At 34.6% G+C, this 13,924-nt stretch overlaps 1 protein-coding gene across 6 annotated transcripts in view; it reads left to right on the top strand.

The window, feature by feature from the left end:
- The window catches only part of LOC102677612, a 55,048-nt gene that overhangs the window by 34,791 nt on the left and 6,333 nt on the right, over positions 1–13,924 (top strand). For 4 of the 6 annotated variants that reach the window (XR_004150085.1, XR_004150084.1, XM_031509387.1 and 1 more), the window contains exons 5-15: positions 4,193–4,384; positions 6,572–6,664; positions 7,002–7,238; positions 8,544–8,624; positions 9,133–9,282; positions 9,667–9,687; positions 9,825–10,092; positions 11,358–11,756; positions 12,103–12,243; positions 12,323–12,513; positions 13,022–13,255. Coding sequence is in view for 4 of the 6 variants with exons in the window: in XM_031509387.1 (XP_031365247.1) it covers positions 4,193–4,384; positions 6,572–6,664; positions 7,002–7,238; positions 8,544–8,624; positions 9,133–9,282; positions 9,667–9,687; positions 9,825–10,092; positions 11,358–11,756; positions 12,103–12,243; positions 12,323–12,513; positions 13,022–13,255 (2,007 nt within the window). In the remaining 2 variants the exon portion in view is untranslated. The remainder of the gene's footprint in view (positions 1–4,192; positions 4,385–6,571; positions 6,665–7,001; positions 7,239–8,543; positions 8,625–9,132; positions 9,283–9,666; positions 9,688–9,824; positions 10,093–11,357; positions 11,757–12,102; positions 12,244–12,322; positions 12,514–13,021; positions 13,256–13,924) is intronic. The other 2 variants (XM_031509385.1, XM_031509386.1) reach the window with 2 other exon arrangements.

Below are 13,924 nucleotides of genomic sequence, written 5' to 3' on the forward strand. Positions count from 1 at the left end.
AATAACACGAACGTCGTCCTCCTACTACATACGTTAAGTTAGTGGTTGAAAAGGTTCTCCAGTGAGGACGAAAAAGAAGGATGAAAAACTCGAGAGGAGAAGTACAAGATAAGAAGTGGAAGTTAAAGAAGAAAAAGATGAAGAAGTTGGAAGGAGAGGGAGAAACGAAAGAGGTAAACGAGAGAAGGATGAGAAGAAAAGAGGATTAAGAGAAGTAAGGGCCAGGGTCGATCCTGCATACGGTCAGCAGTGGTCAGCAAGGGCACCGTGCCAGGCAACTGCAGACAGGCCTTAAGCTGCCTTCACAATGGAAACTCGCCTTGAATAGAATGTTGGTACAAGCGTTATATCGTTCGTTAAACATTCACCCGAAGAGTTTCTTTGTTTCGATCCATTCTCGATCGATGCTGTGGGAACGGGTGAGCTTAATTATGTTTAATCGTTGAAGAATAGAAATTTTTATTATTTTTGATGCTATATCAATGTAGAAGAATATTTCAAATATTCGCAACTTAAACATCGAGTTTCTAATCTCTATTGAAGAACGTATTCGTAACAAGTTAATTTTTTTTTTTTTAACTAAATATATTTCATTGCAAAAATTTCATCAAAATTTTAGCAATTGTTTAAAAATATAGAAAAACTTAATTTTACATTTTTTGCATTTATTATTATTATTTTTTTTTTTTTCATAAAATTAGGCAATGAAGACGAATTTAATAAAATTTATTATTGGAATGTTTAATATCATTTCGCTGAATCAAGGTAAAATCCATAAAAAAAAAGTTGAATATTATAATAATTTGTACCATTATGGAAAAATAGACAAGTATTCGACAAATAGGATACTCAATGTTTATATCTTATCCATAAAGATGGAAGGAAGGATACACTCACGATGAAAGTTTTCGCGAGTTTCCCCCGCGAAAGTATATCCGTTTCGTCGAAATAAGATCGTTTGAAAAGCTAGGATACTTGAAAACGACGATATCAGGTAGGACATTACGTCTTTGAACCGTTAAAAGCTTCCCGAATTCTCAGAAACTTAAAAGTTTCGAGACTATGGAAGGTCTTAATCCCGATAGTTTGAAAGTCGAGGAGTTTTTCGAGTTTCTCTTGGAGAAAGAATCCGAAAATCTCGGTTGCCACTGAAAATGGTTTCCAGTGCGCATACAGTAGAAAATTTTAAAAATGTCTTTTCGCGTGCTTCAAAATAATTGTTAAATACACGAAATAAAAGATGTAGTAAGAAATTATGAAGAGAAGAGGATTAAATAAGAATGGCTAATAATAATTAATCTTTGAAAAATATATTTGATAATTTTAGAAATTTTTTAAAAAATATTTAAAAAAAAAATAATTATTTTAATTAAAAGATATGTTTAATATTTTTTTTTTTTTTATCTAGATTTCATTAGAACGATTCCAAAATGAAAAAATATTTGTATTTGCGCACTATTAGGATATTATATCTTATATTTTTTGAACCAAATAATTGAATTCGAAAAAATATTTTGTAACTACATTTCTCCACGAGAGACGGAATGCAACAATTTCTGTGCTTCTATTATTTTAGCGGAACTATTTTAGACCGGCAAACGTAACACAATCTTCCAATTATTTCGAGCAGTGTCCGTTTATTGTCTTTGCAACCAACAAGCAAATGGAACAAGTCGAATCAGCAAACGACAAAGAGGAAAAAGTTCCGTGAAGAAACAAGCCTTAAACAACAGCATCGCTCAAAGAATTTAACGCAAGAGAAACGCATTCGCATATGTTCTGTTCAAAAGTCAAATGATCAAGTCTTTTTAATAACCATTTAGTTACTGAAAAATATCGATTATACATCTTAATGCTAAAAATTGAAAAATTTTCAAAAAATGCAATTAGATCAATTTATCTTTTAAATTATCTATATATCCTTTCATTCTTTCAGTATTTTTAATTTACATTTTAATAAATCTTTGTAATATACACTTTCAATCCAAGAAAAAAAACTATAATATAAAACTAAATAAAAACTATAATATAATTTTCTTATAAGAAAAATATTTAAGAGTATTTGTAATCAGATCCCAATTATAAAAAGGGAATATCAATCAATTATATATCTAAAATTCAAAAGTTTTCATAAAACATAAAGTTAATTAATTTTTCATGTATAAATAATCCATATGATCTCTCATCAACATCAGATTTTCATTATTTCTAATTTACGTTTTCCTAACCTCTATGACATACACTTCCAATCTAGAGAAAAATCTAAAGAAAAAAAGAAAGAAAAAAGATCAGCGCAATTTTCTCATCAATTGAATAGCGTTCCTTGTAGAGAGGGTATTTAAGCTGGACATTATAATCAGATCCCAGTTACAAAGGCCGCCTTAACCGAGGGAACATAGGCCGAGGCGAAGCCAGCCAGATCTCAAGGCAAAACATACAAAACGATAGCTCGACAAGCCCGAGCAAGGAACCACGGTGCATGCCGGGTACTGTAGGAGTCGGTGAACAGGCGAGTCGATCAGGCCGGGCATCACGCCAGTCTTCCAAAGTCTTCCTTCCACCTTCGCGACGCTCTTCGCCGCTCTCCATTGTGCCACGGTTATTCACGGTAATAGAACGTCTCTCGATATGAGACGTTCTCCACTATATCGCCTCCTTTCGTCCCGTTTTTGAGCTTCGTTGTTCGAATCCCCGAGTCTCGTTCGATGGAAAAGAGAGGAGGAATGGTTTCCACCGAACCTGCGGCCACCACCACTTGAACACAGGTACGAGGAAGATTGTTCGCGGGATCGACGAGTCGAGAATAATTCTGTGCAGGTAGATTTGGATAGAGATGAGAGACAGAGAGAGAGAGAAAGAGATCAAAGGTTTATTGAAGTTTGTTTTGAGTGGGTAGTAAAGAGGTTTTGTGTGCGTAGTAATTTCGAACGCGTTTTAGGTTAAGTTAGTAAGGTTAAGTGTTAATTATGTTGAGAATATTATCGGAATTTGTAACTTTCTCGATTATTTAGGCTTGTCTATAGGTAAATTAGGTTATTTTATTAATGCAGGAATTGCGAATTCTTTATTGTTATTGTGTATTGTGGATGGATATGCGCATATATATGCTGCAGCGTTTCTAGTAGATTGTATTAGTAGAATGAATTGGTAGATTTTTTTTTAACAACGTCGATTTTTTAAGCGTAGGTTTTGCTAATAATATAGGTTCTTCGTTTCAGTATCATTTGAGCACTGTTTCCTTTATCATTTACTTTAATACACGTTTGAGCAAATTTTCGTGCGATTTTTGTTTCTTGCATCCATTTTCCGCATTCGATCAATGGAACGGATTTACTTTTTTTCTCACGCCTCTTTTTTTCTCTTTTTTTCATTCTTTTCATTCTTCCAATGCCAATTATTCACCGAAAACGCTTCTTAACCATGCATCAACATGTACAAACGCCGAAACATTCTCTCGCTTTCCAGTCTTATCTATGGTGAAATAATTCGGTGTCAAGATTAATAAAAAAACGTGTCGTGGAAAAAAAAAGAAAGAAAACAAACCTTCGTCACACGTTATATTCGTTACAACACGCGCACATGTACATCTCGTTTGCCATTTTCAATTTTCTAATCATTCCATTTCAATGATCATTGTTAAGCTTAAAAAACTCGAGCTTAAAAAACTTGTCAAGCCTAATAACATACAACCATTTCATGATATCAAATATTTCGATATTTACATAAATCTAGCTCAGTGGTTCCCAACCTGCGCGCCGTGACCGTTGCTCTCACTTTCCATTTCAATGATTTTTCACGCTCGATATTTGCGTCGATATTTTATATAATAATTTTTTTTTTTTAAATTTTCCTTATCGCAAATTTACTCGAACAATTACGATTAGAAAAAGAATGGTCATGGAACACACGATTTGGTTTGGAAAAAATCTCGATCCCTAACCAAAGCTAGAAATGAGTTGAAAATGAATGAAACTCGATTTCAATAGAATAGAAAAAGTATATTGAATTTCAGAGCTCGATCGAATCGATCCTCGAAACGAGGCGAGCCGAATCGAGTCGACGCTACAATTTTTTCGTCAAGGTTTTTTTCCTCGTTTTTTCTCCGCACACCGAATTGTTCGCCGCGAGGGGAGAGAGCCAGTTTTCGTTTCTTTTCCGCGTATCCCTAACGAAAGATTGCATGCCTCGACAGAGCAACCAGCGAGCAGAGGGTGGGTGCAAGTTGGCGCACCAGCAAGGAGCCCACGGACTGGTTCGCGTTTCCGCCGGTGAACTCCTCGGCAGGACCCACGAGGAGTTGGTGCTCCTGCTGATCCAGCTACGCCGGCAGAACGCCACCATCTACAAAGCGATGGAGACCTGCCAGATGGAGATCGAGGCACAGGTCCGAACATTTTTCAGAAAGACCACCGTTTTCGCCCAATTAATTAAACGAGGGGATCACGTGTATGACGAAGGCTGCTCCAGTACCTAATCTTTCTCTCCTCTTCGACTCGCATCTGCGATTTTTTTACATCGTTTTTTTTTCGTTGCGCAATTCTCGCTTCGTCGACGAGTGTCGTTCGAGCGGATGGAGCTTTTTTTTTGAAGAAAGGGGGGAGGGGAGGGGGTATAGATTTTTGTGAAAATGATACCCTTTTTCTTTCAAATGTAAGTTTCGTTTCATCTTAAAAATGATATTTGAAAAATAAAAAAAATAAGCTCCATCTTGAACTACGCTTTAATCGTATCGTTTTCAACAAATTCAATTTTCGATCAACACATCATCTGCTCTTCTGAGTTTCGTCTCGAAAATTTCGTGGAACTTTTAAGAAGGAAGAAAAGAAAAAGGATCGATATTTTCACGGGGACGTTGATAGATAATCGCGATCGAGAATCCTGTTATCCGCGCGAAAAATGCCGCGCGGTTCACGGCGGAGAACCGGTTTCAAGGACATCGGTTTCGAGGAGAGGAACGTCATTAGAATAGGAACTTTCCTCCTCTGAAAAGAATTCCACCTTTGTCCTTTGATCGGCCGCATTCTCGAGTATGATGCTTCTTTTTTCTTTTCTTCTTCTTTTTTTTTTTTTTTTTTTCATACCTGATCGATCAAACGAAATTTCTACCATTCTAAAATTTCTTCGATGTCGTTTTTTTTTTCTTCTTGAAAGAGAAATTTTCGACAAATTTTGGATATTACGAACGAAATTTACGAATTTATCGCTTTCGAATAATTTACATGGAGTGAAAAAAAGAGTCAAGAAACGTGTAGTTTCGACCAGTTGCACAATTTATCGTTCTCACCTAACACACACCGACCTAATCGACTTTAAACCCATTTTACGTAAGATCACATTCACCTAACTCGTTTTATCCCGACTCGATTGCCCCGAGGCTATACGTACGTACTTTTCCGAAACAATCTGTACACGTACAAATATAATAATATAAACTACTTTTTCACGTAATTTTTATAATTCTAATTCGAGCAATCGGTTTTTATTTACATTCAATTGAATATGCGACTAATAATAATATACAACATCGGGTGTTTTTTGTTTTAACGAGAAGAAAGATTCTTGTTTCCATATGTTCATTTTAAATATGTAAAAAAAAGAAAAAAAAAATATAAATCAGAATTATACCATATATAATGTCCATATTATATTGAATGAAACAAGAGACAGGACTTTTATCTCTCGTCGTCATTATATGGATCATTTTTTCTTTCTCTTCATCTCGTTTCGACTCAAATTTAAATTGCTTATATAAAAAAAAAAAATTTATTCAAATTGTAAATACTATTTTATCGATACATTTAAAAAAAGAGGAATTAGATCTCTATTTTTTCAATTCCCTCTTCTTTTCTTTGCGTTGACCAGAATTCGAGTTTCAAAATTTTCGAATAAAATAAAAAAATTTTATTTTTCAAATAAAATTTTCCCTTTCCCCTTCATCGTTCCATCGAATGCACAAATGTTACTTTCGACACTTGTAGGAGTGTGTTAAAAGTTTGAACCATTCCTCATCGTGTTATCCCATTCTTTTTTTTTTTTCCTTTTCCTTTTTCTTTTTCTTCTCGTCGATCTCGGTTAGAAAGGTAAATTTGAGGCGCGTGAAGAGGCATACGACGTTGTTCTCCAATCTCGAGGATCGTAAGGTTAGTCGTCGCCAGGCTCGAATTTTATTATATCTGGATTCAGTATTTTTATCATGGTGATGACGATGTTTCTTCTTTCTTGTGTGCCAATTCTTCGTTCCGTTCTATCGTATTTTTCCACGTATAAAAATGGTCCTCGAATTTTCTCGACTTGTGAAAAGTGATTGGAATAGAAATCTCTAACTAGTGGAAATGAAATGGTAAAATGGTAAAATGATAAAATGGTAAAATGGTAAAATGGTAAAATGGTAAAATGGTAAAATGGTAAGTTTCGTTTCTTCGCGTTTCGTCCTCCTGGATATCGACTTTGTTCAATGTCTTCCGATGAAACTAGGAGCGTAGAATTCGCAGAGGAGGAGCACCATTAGAAAGAACTGATTGGTTGGACGGGAAATGTTGTTTTAAATCGTCCATCTTTTGTTGACCCGCAGGCTAGATTGGCAGAACTCGATACACCGCGACGATTGGAGAACCTTCAGAAGCTCGACGAACTGAAGAAACACCTGATGGATCTCGAGAAGCAGGTACGAAAAAAAACTTTCCGAACTTTCAACTTCGAAAATTTTTACTCTCGAAAAACGGGTCGCTTCTCTCGAAAATTTTTTTCCCAAGATATTTTTAAGCACGAGTCGTTAAAATCGAAAGATCGATACGATACGAGTGGCGATAATGAATTAAACGAAAGAAAATTTATTTCGACGGCCCATGCTTAATTATTCCGTCCGAGTTCCGGTGGCAAGTTTTTCGAGGATTTCGAGTCCGATTAATTGAGAAACTTGGCCAAGTTGATCGAAGTTGGAAATTCAATGCAACCTGTGTGTATATATATATATATATATATACTTTATCGTTAAAATCAAGTACGAGAAGGGCAAACCGCTGGTGAATTTGGTCGACAATATGGTGAAGTTGGGCTCCCTGTACAATCGCAACACTGCCAATGGGACCAACAGTGTATCCGGTTCACGACACGATCTGGCACACGACAATTCGAGGGATCATCGGTTGGAATTCAATCAGAAGGTGCAGGAGCAACGTTTGCTTGCCGAGGAGCGAAGGGACTGGGACCGATTGAGCCCCGACCATGGACAATTACAGGTATCGATCATCGAGTTATTTTAAATGGTGTTAGGCTTAACAGTCCTAATTGACGAGTTCTGATACGATTTGATAATTTAGTTTAGTTTGAAATGTCTACGAATTTATTGTAGGTTTATTATCTGAGGTAAGCTGAGAGTATTTATTAGAGGTTGAACACTATAAAATTTCAAAGTAATTTATCGATTGGTAAAAATGTTTGAAGTGTATTGTATCTCTAGAATAGGTTAGGTTATATCATAAAGTTTTTTAAAGTAAGCTACAATTATTTACTAAAGGTATATTATGAAATTTTTAAATTTAGTAATTTGGTAATATTTTTATTGTATTATGTGATGTATTTTATTTAAGATTATTAATTTGTTAATATTGGTAAAAATGTTTAAAGTGTATTGTATCCTCTAGAATATACGTCATAAAATTTCAAAGCTGCTGTTGATTGACATATTCAATGTGGAATCAAAAATACGACATTTTCCCAATGGGAAACGTCAATATTTTGATACGTACAAAAAAAAAGAAAAAATAATTATAAAAAAAGAAAGAAATGCAATCAAATCCAAAACGATTGTGTGACGATGCCATAGGTACGTCTATAACCTCATTGTATACTGTTAATTTCTCGAGGAGTAAGTAACGAGATATAAAATAATTTTAAAACTAAAAATGCAATAATAAAAATACGAATCTCCTATTTGCAAGAAAGTCAAGAAGAATCTGTGTCTGAAAAAAATATTTCTTTCTCCAGAGAGTAACGGAAATGGGAGAAAAAAGCAGATTGTCTACCAAGTTGCGATAAAAGAAGTAAGAAACAGACAGAATAACACGTTTGCTTTGATATATATATGTATACATCTCAAGAATTATTTTCCCTTTGTACCATAATAGATACTACTTTTGTGCACTTCCCTACAAATTACCTTACCTACCGAGAAAATGTCCTCATGATAAATACGAATTAGCGGGATCTTCCATAACGGTGCATAATACCGACCTGGAAAATCGAGAACGAAATAAATAAGGAGACGACGCGTGTGGGTTAGGAAAATTACGAACTCGAATACGATTTAAAGATCCTTTGTGTAGCTTTGTACGTTATTATTATGATTAATACGCGTCGAAATACGAGACGTTGTATTAAAAACCGCAATTTTTTCTTTTTTCTTTTTTTCTTCAACGACGATTACGACACAACGAGCATCGCTCGTTCTAGCGGAATCGCTAGATTCCGGTTGAAACGCGAATCCATTCCACGCTCGGGTGGAAGCTTCAAGGTTAACTCACAGCGCCGCTTGTGTGTCGTAGGCCAAGGTGCAGCAGCTCTACAAACTGGATCGGTTGCTCCAGGAGGAATCCGGAACACTTCACAGTCTTCAGCAAGACAAGGCGAGTAACGCGATCCTCCCGATCTGCGAAAATGCCAAAACGCGTCCAGCTCTGCTCATCTCTTTTTTCTTTTCTTTTTTTTTTTTTATTTTTTTTTAAAGAATGCTCTTTCTCTTCGCACTCGTGAATTATTAACGCAATACGTGACGAGTGTTCTATACGCATTCGTACTTGGAATTGATACGTTATAGCGCAAGATCACGTAATATTGGATCAACTTATGTTTTTGCTTTGCAATTGTTTAATTTGGTGAAATATATTCAAAGGATCATAAAAATGGTAAAATTGAATGCAATTTGTAAAAACTTCTTATTTGTTATACATAATATATAATATAAATATAAATTCCAGTGAATCGAATTCTATGAAGGTTATGAAGTCATACGATTTTTAAACTAGATAAAAGAAAATAATATAAAATTAACGACGAATCATTTTTATCCAGTGTTTACGAAATTTCGCTTACTTTTTCCAACGAATTAACATCCTCTCGATTTCCGTTTTACAGGAGATCCTGGAAAAAGCTCTAGGCGGCCTCCGGCACAAACTGCAAGGAAGCAGGAGCAATTTGGCCGAGGCCGAGAGATACAGGAAGCAACAGCTTCTGCTGGAAAAAGAGCTGAGCAGAGTGAGGGTGTTGTTGGCGCACAACTCGAAGGTAAGACGAATCTGAATCATTCTCAAGGAGTCTTTTGATTGGCCGGTTAAACTAAAGCCGCGTTTTTAAAAAAAAAATTCCCTTCCTACCTTTAGAATTTTAATCTTTTCGAACTCGAAGCGCAGGATAAAATCGATTTCGCGCGGATTTTCTATTCGACGACGAAATAATTCAATCGAAAACTTTTCTTTCGTCCGAATTTCGTTCCATTTTTCGAAAAGAATGAAGAATTTGTTCCAAAGTGAAAAATAATCAGGATTTTCTCCTCTTGTCGAAACAATATATATATGTATATATAGAATATATATAGAAAGTAGAGAAATAGCATGCATCGTGCGGTTGTTAAAAAGAAATTGATTTAATCGTCCCATTCATTGTTTCCAGGTAAAGCCGGTATTCTTCCAGGTAAATGAATCAAAAGCACAGAAATAGATAAATTTCCGTTTCGTTCTGCTATCGTATCGTCGACCTTAGCTTGTCGAACTACTACTGGCACGCGTCAAGGAATAATCTTCCCCCTCCCTCGTGTCTCTCTCTTTCAGAAACTCGAAGAGACGGTGGCCGAGAACGCGAGATTGGAACAAGACCTGGTTGTGCTTCGGCAGAAGCTTCAAGCGTCGAGAAGATACGCGGGGAACGTGACCAGGGACACTTCGGCAACCACTGGCCCCCTCGAAGCGGAATTGAGACGGGTTCAACAATTGGTCGGTGATTTGCAGAGACAACGAAAGGAATTGAGTATTCAAGTTAGACAGCTCACGGAGAAGTCTCATAACTTGGTGCAGCAGATCCGACCGCAACCTACTTCTGGTGAGCTTTGCTCTTGTTGCCCAGCCACGGACAAAGATTAAACGTTAAATCTAATAAAAGTATAACCGGATAAATTAAAGAATTTTAATTCAATATCGCGTTTATCTTTTTAAATCTAATTAACCGAATTATTAAGAGATATTCATAAGAGAATGAGTCCTAGTGGAAAACATTTGAACAATTGAAAGATGAAAAATGATACTTGATAATAATATCAAAACTATGTCTGTGTTTATTCTTTAAATGAATTTTAGTTTTTAAATATTGAAAATGAAAATTTAGATGGAACAAAAGGAAATATTGATGTTATTTTTTAAATATCAGGAAAAAAACAGGTTACAATAAATATTTGAACACTTTTTATAAATGGACGTGGCAAGTTTTATATTAGACTTCTCAATTACAAGTATTTTGCTTCAAACAAATTGTCATATCAACTTCATCAAAATTTTTTTATAATTTTATAGAAAAATAATCAAATACAATTCTAGTGTCTAAATTAAAGAATTTTAATATCATTTATCTTTTAATTGAATTAAACGAATTAATTCATTAAAATGAGCATCTCAATGGAAAACATTTGAAAGAAAATGATATTTGATAATAAAACCAAAACTATGTCTGTGTTTATTCTCTAGATGAATTTTGATATTTAAATATTGAAAATAAAAATTTAGATGGAAATATTGATGTTATTCTTGAAATTCAGAAAAACAGATTGCAATAAATACTGATCTAATTATTTTTCAAAAATGGACATGGCAAGTTTTATACTCAATTATAAAAGACCTCTCAATTAAAAGTGTTGTCAAATTTTAATATAAATTTTGTTTCAAATGAATCAAATTCAAAATTCTTCTATAATTTTATAAAAAATTAATCAACAAAATTAATACAATTCTAGTGTCTAAATTAGTATCTAAATTAAAGAATTTTTATTATCTTTTATCTTTTAAATTTAATTAACAAATTAAGAAAATTTTATTTTATTAAAATGAGAGTCCTAGTGGAAAATATTTGAACAATTGAAAAAAAATTATATTTGATAATAATATCAAAACTGTGTCTATGTTTATTCTGATAAATTTTACTTTTTATAAATGGACAAGTTTTATACTAGATACTCTCAATTACAAGTGTCAAATTCTAGTACAAATTTTACTTCAAATGAATTATATTAATTATATGTCAAATTCATCAAAATTCTTCTATAATATTAATAGATAATTAACCAATACAATTCTCTATCCTATATTATTTTGCAGCTCCTCAAGTGCACCAGCCGAAGAAGCGGACGCAAAACTCTTGGTTGGAGACCGATCTCGATTCCGGAATAACTTTGGATCACGGTTTGGATTCACCATCGAGTCCCGCATTATCCTCCTCGCCCCGTGGCAAGCAGAACGGCGGACCGTATCCGCATTTCAGTTCACCGACGCAGATCAAAGACTCGTCACCCACGAGTCGTCAGCAGCAAGCCAACCTGCAATCGTACCCTCAATCGCCCCAGAATCATATTTCTTCGCTCTCTCCTCAGTTACGTGAACAGATCCATCAGCATCAGCTGAAGCAACAGCTTCTCAAGGATCAGATGCAAGGGAAAGGAAGTCTTATACAAGCGAATGTCGCTCCTTTGTATATAAACACAGATTCTAGAATTCAAGGTGAGAAGAAGTGATACAATTTTTGGGGGAAAAAAAGGAATAATCAGTCTTTTTCAATTCAAAAACTCTAGGCGAATGAGTGAATTTTTAAAGCAGAACTTTTATTGAGCGTTGAAGCAGAGAAATGGAATTCAATGAGAAAAGTTTTGGCGATGAATATTGGATTTAAAGAATATATGAATAATGAGTTTTCACTAGGTATTTTGACTAACACGTAACGGTTAATTCTAATTTAACCTCTCTGCTTTTTAATGCCTGGTTTTTTTTATTTTTTCCTTCAATGAAAAATGTTCCATATTTAATTAACCTGTGAACTTGCATTAACTTGTTACTTGCACAATTTTAGAGAACAACAAGCAAGATGGGAATCTGACAAATGGCGTAATTCTTCCACCAGAGTACATTCCACCTCCACCACCGCCACCCCTGAACGAAGAAGCGTTGCTGAACGATAATTACAGACAGAACGAGGACAACAAGTTTACCGGTAAGCGAAATCAATAACGCAATTATTTGGCTTTACGACAATATAGATTGGTGACTCACTATAATTGTGTGTTTTCAAGGCTTGATCCACAACCGTGAGAAACAAGAGATTAAGACCGTGCGAATAGTGAAGCGGGAATCGGAAAGACGGCAAAGAGATAGAGGAGACAGAACTGGAAACATTGGAATTCCATTAACGAACGGGCTTCAGGCGCCCGGGGGTGCTAAGAGATTGTGCGACGATGATTTAGGAGGTTCTCAGAAGTTCGAGGTAATATCCTCGAGTCTCGTGCAGTACCTTTATCTTCTCTTTCTCTCTCTTTCTCCATTCTATTCTGAAAGAATGTTTGATATCTTTTTTAATAGATATCTATTTGACATTTCTTTTTTTCAAAAAATGTTAAAAAATACCAAAACATTATTTAAAAATTTAGAAGACAAATGTTCAATCCTGACAAGTAAAACTAAAAGATAAAGATATCAATTTTCTTTAGAATTTAGAAGCATTATTATTATTATTATTTAGACATCTATTTGACATTTCTTTTTTCAAAAAATGTTAAAAAATACCAAAACATTATTTAGAAAATTTAGAAGACAAATGTTCAATCCTGACAAGTAAAAGATAAAGATATCAATTTTCTTTAGAATTTAGAAGTATTATTATTATTATTATTTAGACATTAGAACTTCAGCAAACTCAATAGTGTATCTATTGCAGCGACGGTCAACGTTGTTTCAATTTTATTTCACTCTATTCCCAATCAATTTATTTTTAGAAGGCTCAATTAGGAAAGGTGGTAGAAGAGTCGCCGATGATTCACGCTCAAAGCACAGTCCAGTTGACGGACTTGGACGACGTGCAGTTCCAAAGAAGCATGTCCTTGCCGAGAGGTTTCGGCGGGCAACGGCTGCAACAGCCGGAGATCCATCAAGTTCCGGTTGTGCCTCCTCCTAGAAGCGATAGCATGCACGCCTTGAGAACCATGCTGGCGAGACGTAATAAGGTCAGGGTAAGTAATTCCAATGTTTCTCTAAATGCCGATGCGCCAATTAATCGATCAATGGATCTTTCATAACATTAACCCCTTCGTTGATCCATATTTTATTCCTCTCCCCCCTTAAATTCTTTTTACGTTCGATTAATTTTTGAAAGCATCATTCATTGTGCTAACAATTTATATTTTTCTTACGTGAATAACAATCAAGTGCTAAACTTTTATTTTTTTTATTTTGCACGTTACGTTTACAATTGTTCAATCATCTTTCATATTGTACGATATTGTTGTATGAAACTCTTAATATACTATACGTAATATAAGTATACTATATATACTTAATATAATATACTATACTATATAATTAATATAATATACTATACTCTTAATATACTATATTTTTGATAGAAAAAAAAATAAATAAAACAAAAAAACGACAAACATCGAATTTAAACTTTTCGAATAGGAATTAAAATTTTCCAAAAATTTTTGCTTCACGTCCTTTATAAATAAAATCTACCTATAGATATAGTATACTATACTATAGCGCGCAGCGCATCGGCTCGATCAAGGCCAAAACTGACGAGCGCCCAAACACGAAAAGCACCAAAAGTATCTCGATGATACGCACGATTTCACGCATTTTTATTCTTTCTTCTTTTTTTTTTTTTTTTCATTGGTTTC

The sequence above is a fragment of the Apis dorsata genome, unplaced genomic scaffold (genome assembly GCF_000469605.1).
Source record: "Apis dorsata unplaced genomic scaffold, Apis dorsata 1.3 scaffold_147, whole genome shotgun sequence".
NCBI classification, from domain to species: Eukaryota; Metazoa; Arthropoda; class Insecta; order Hymenoptera; family Apidae; genus Apis; species Apis dorsata.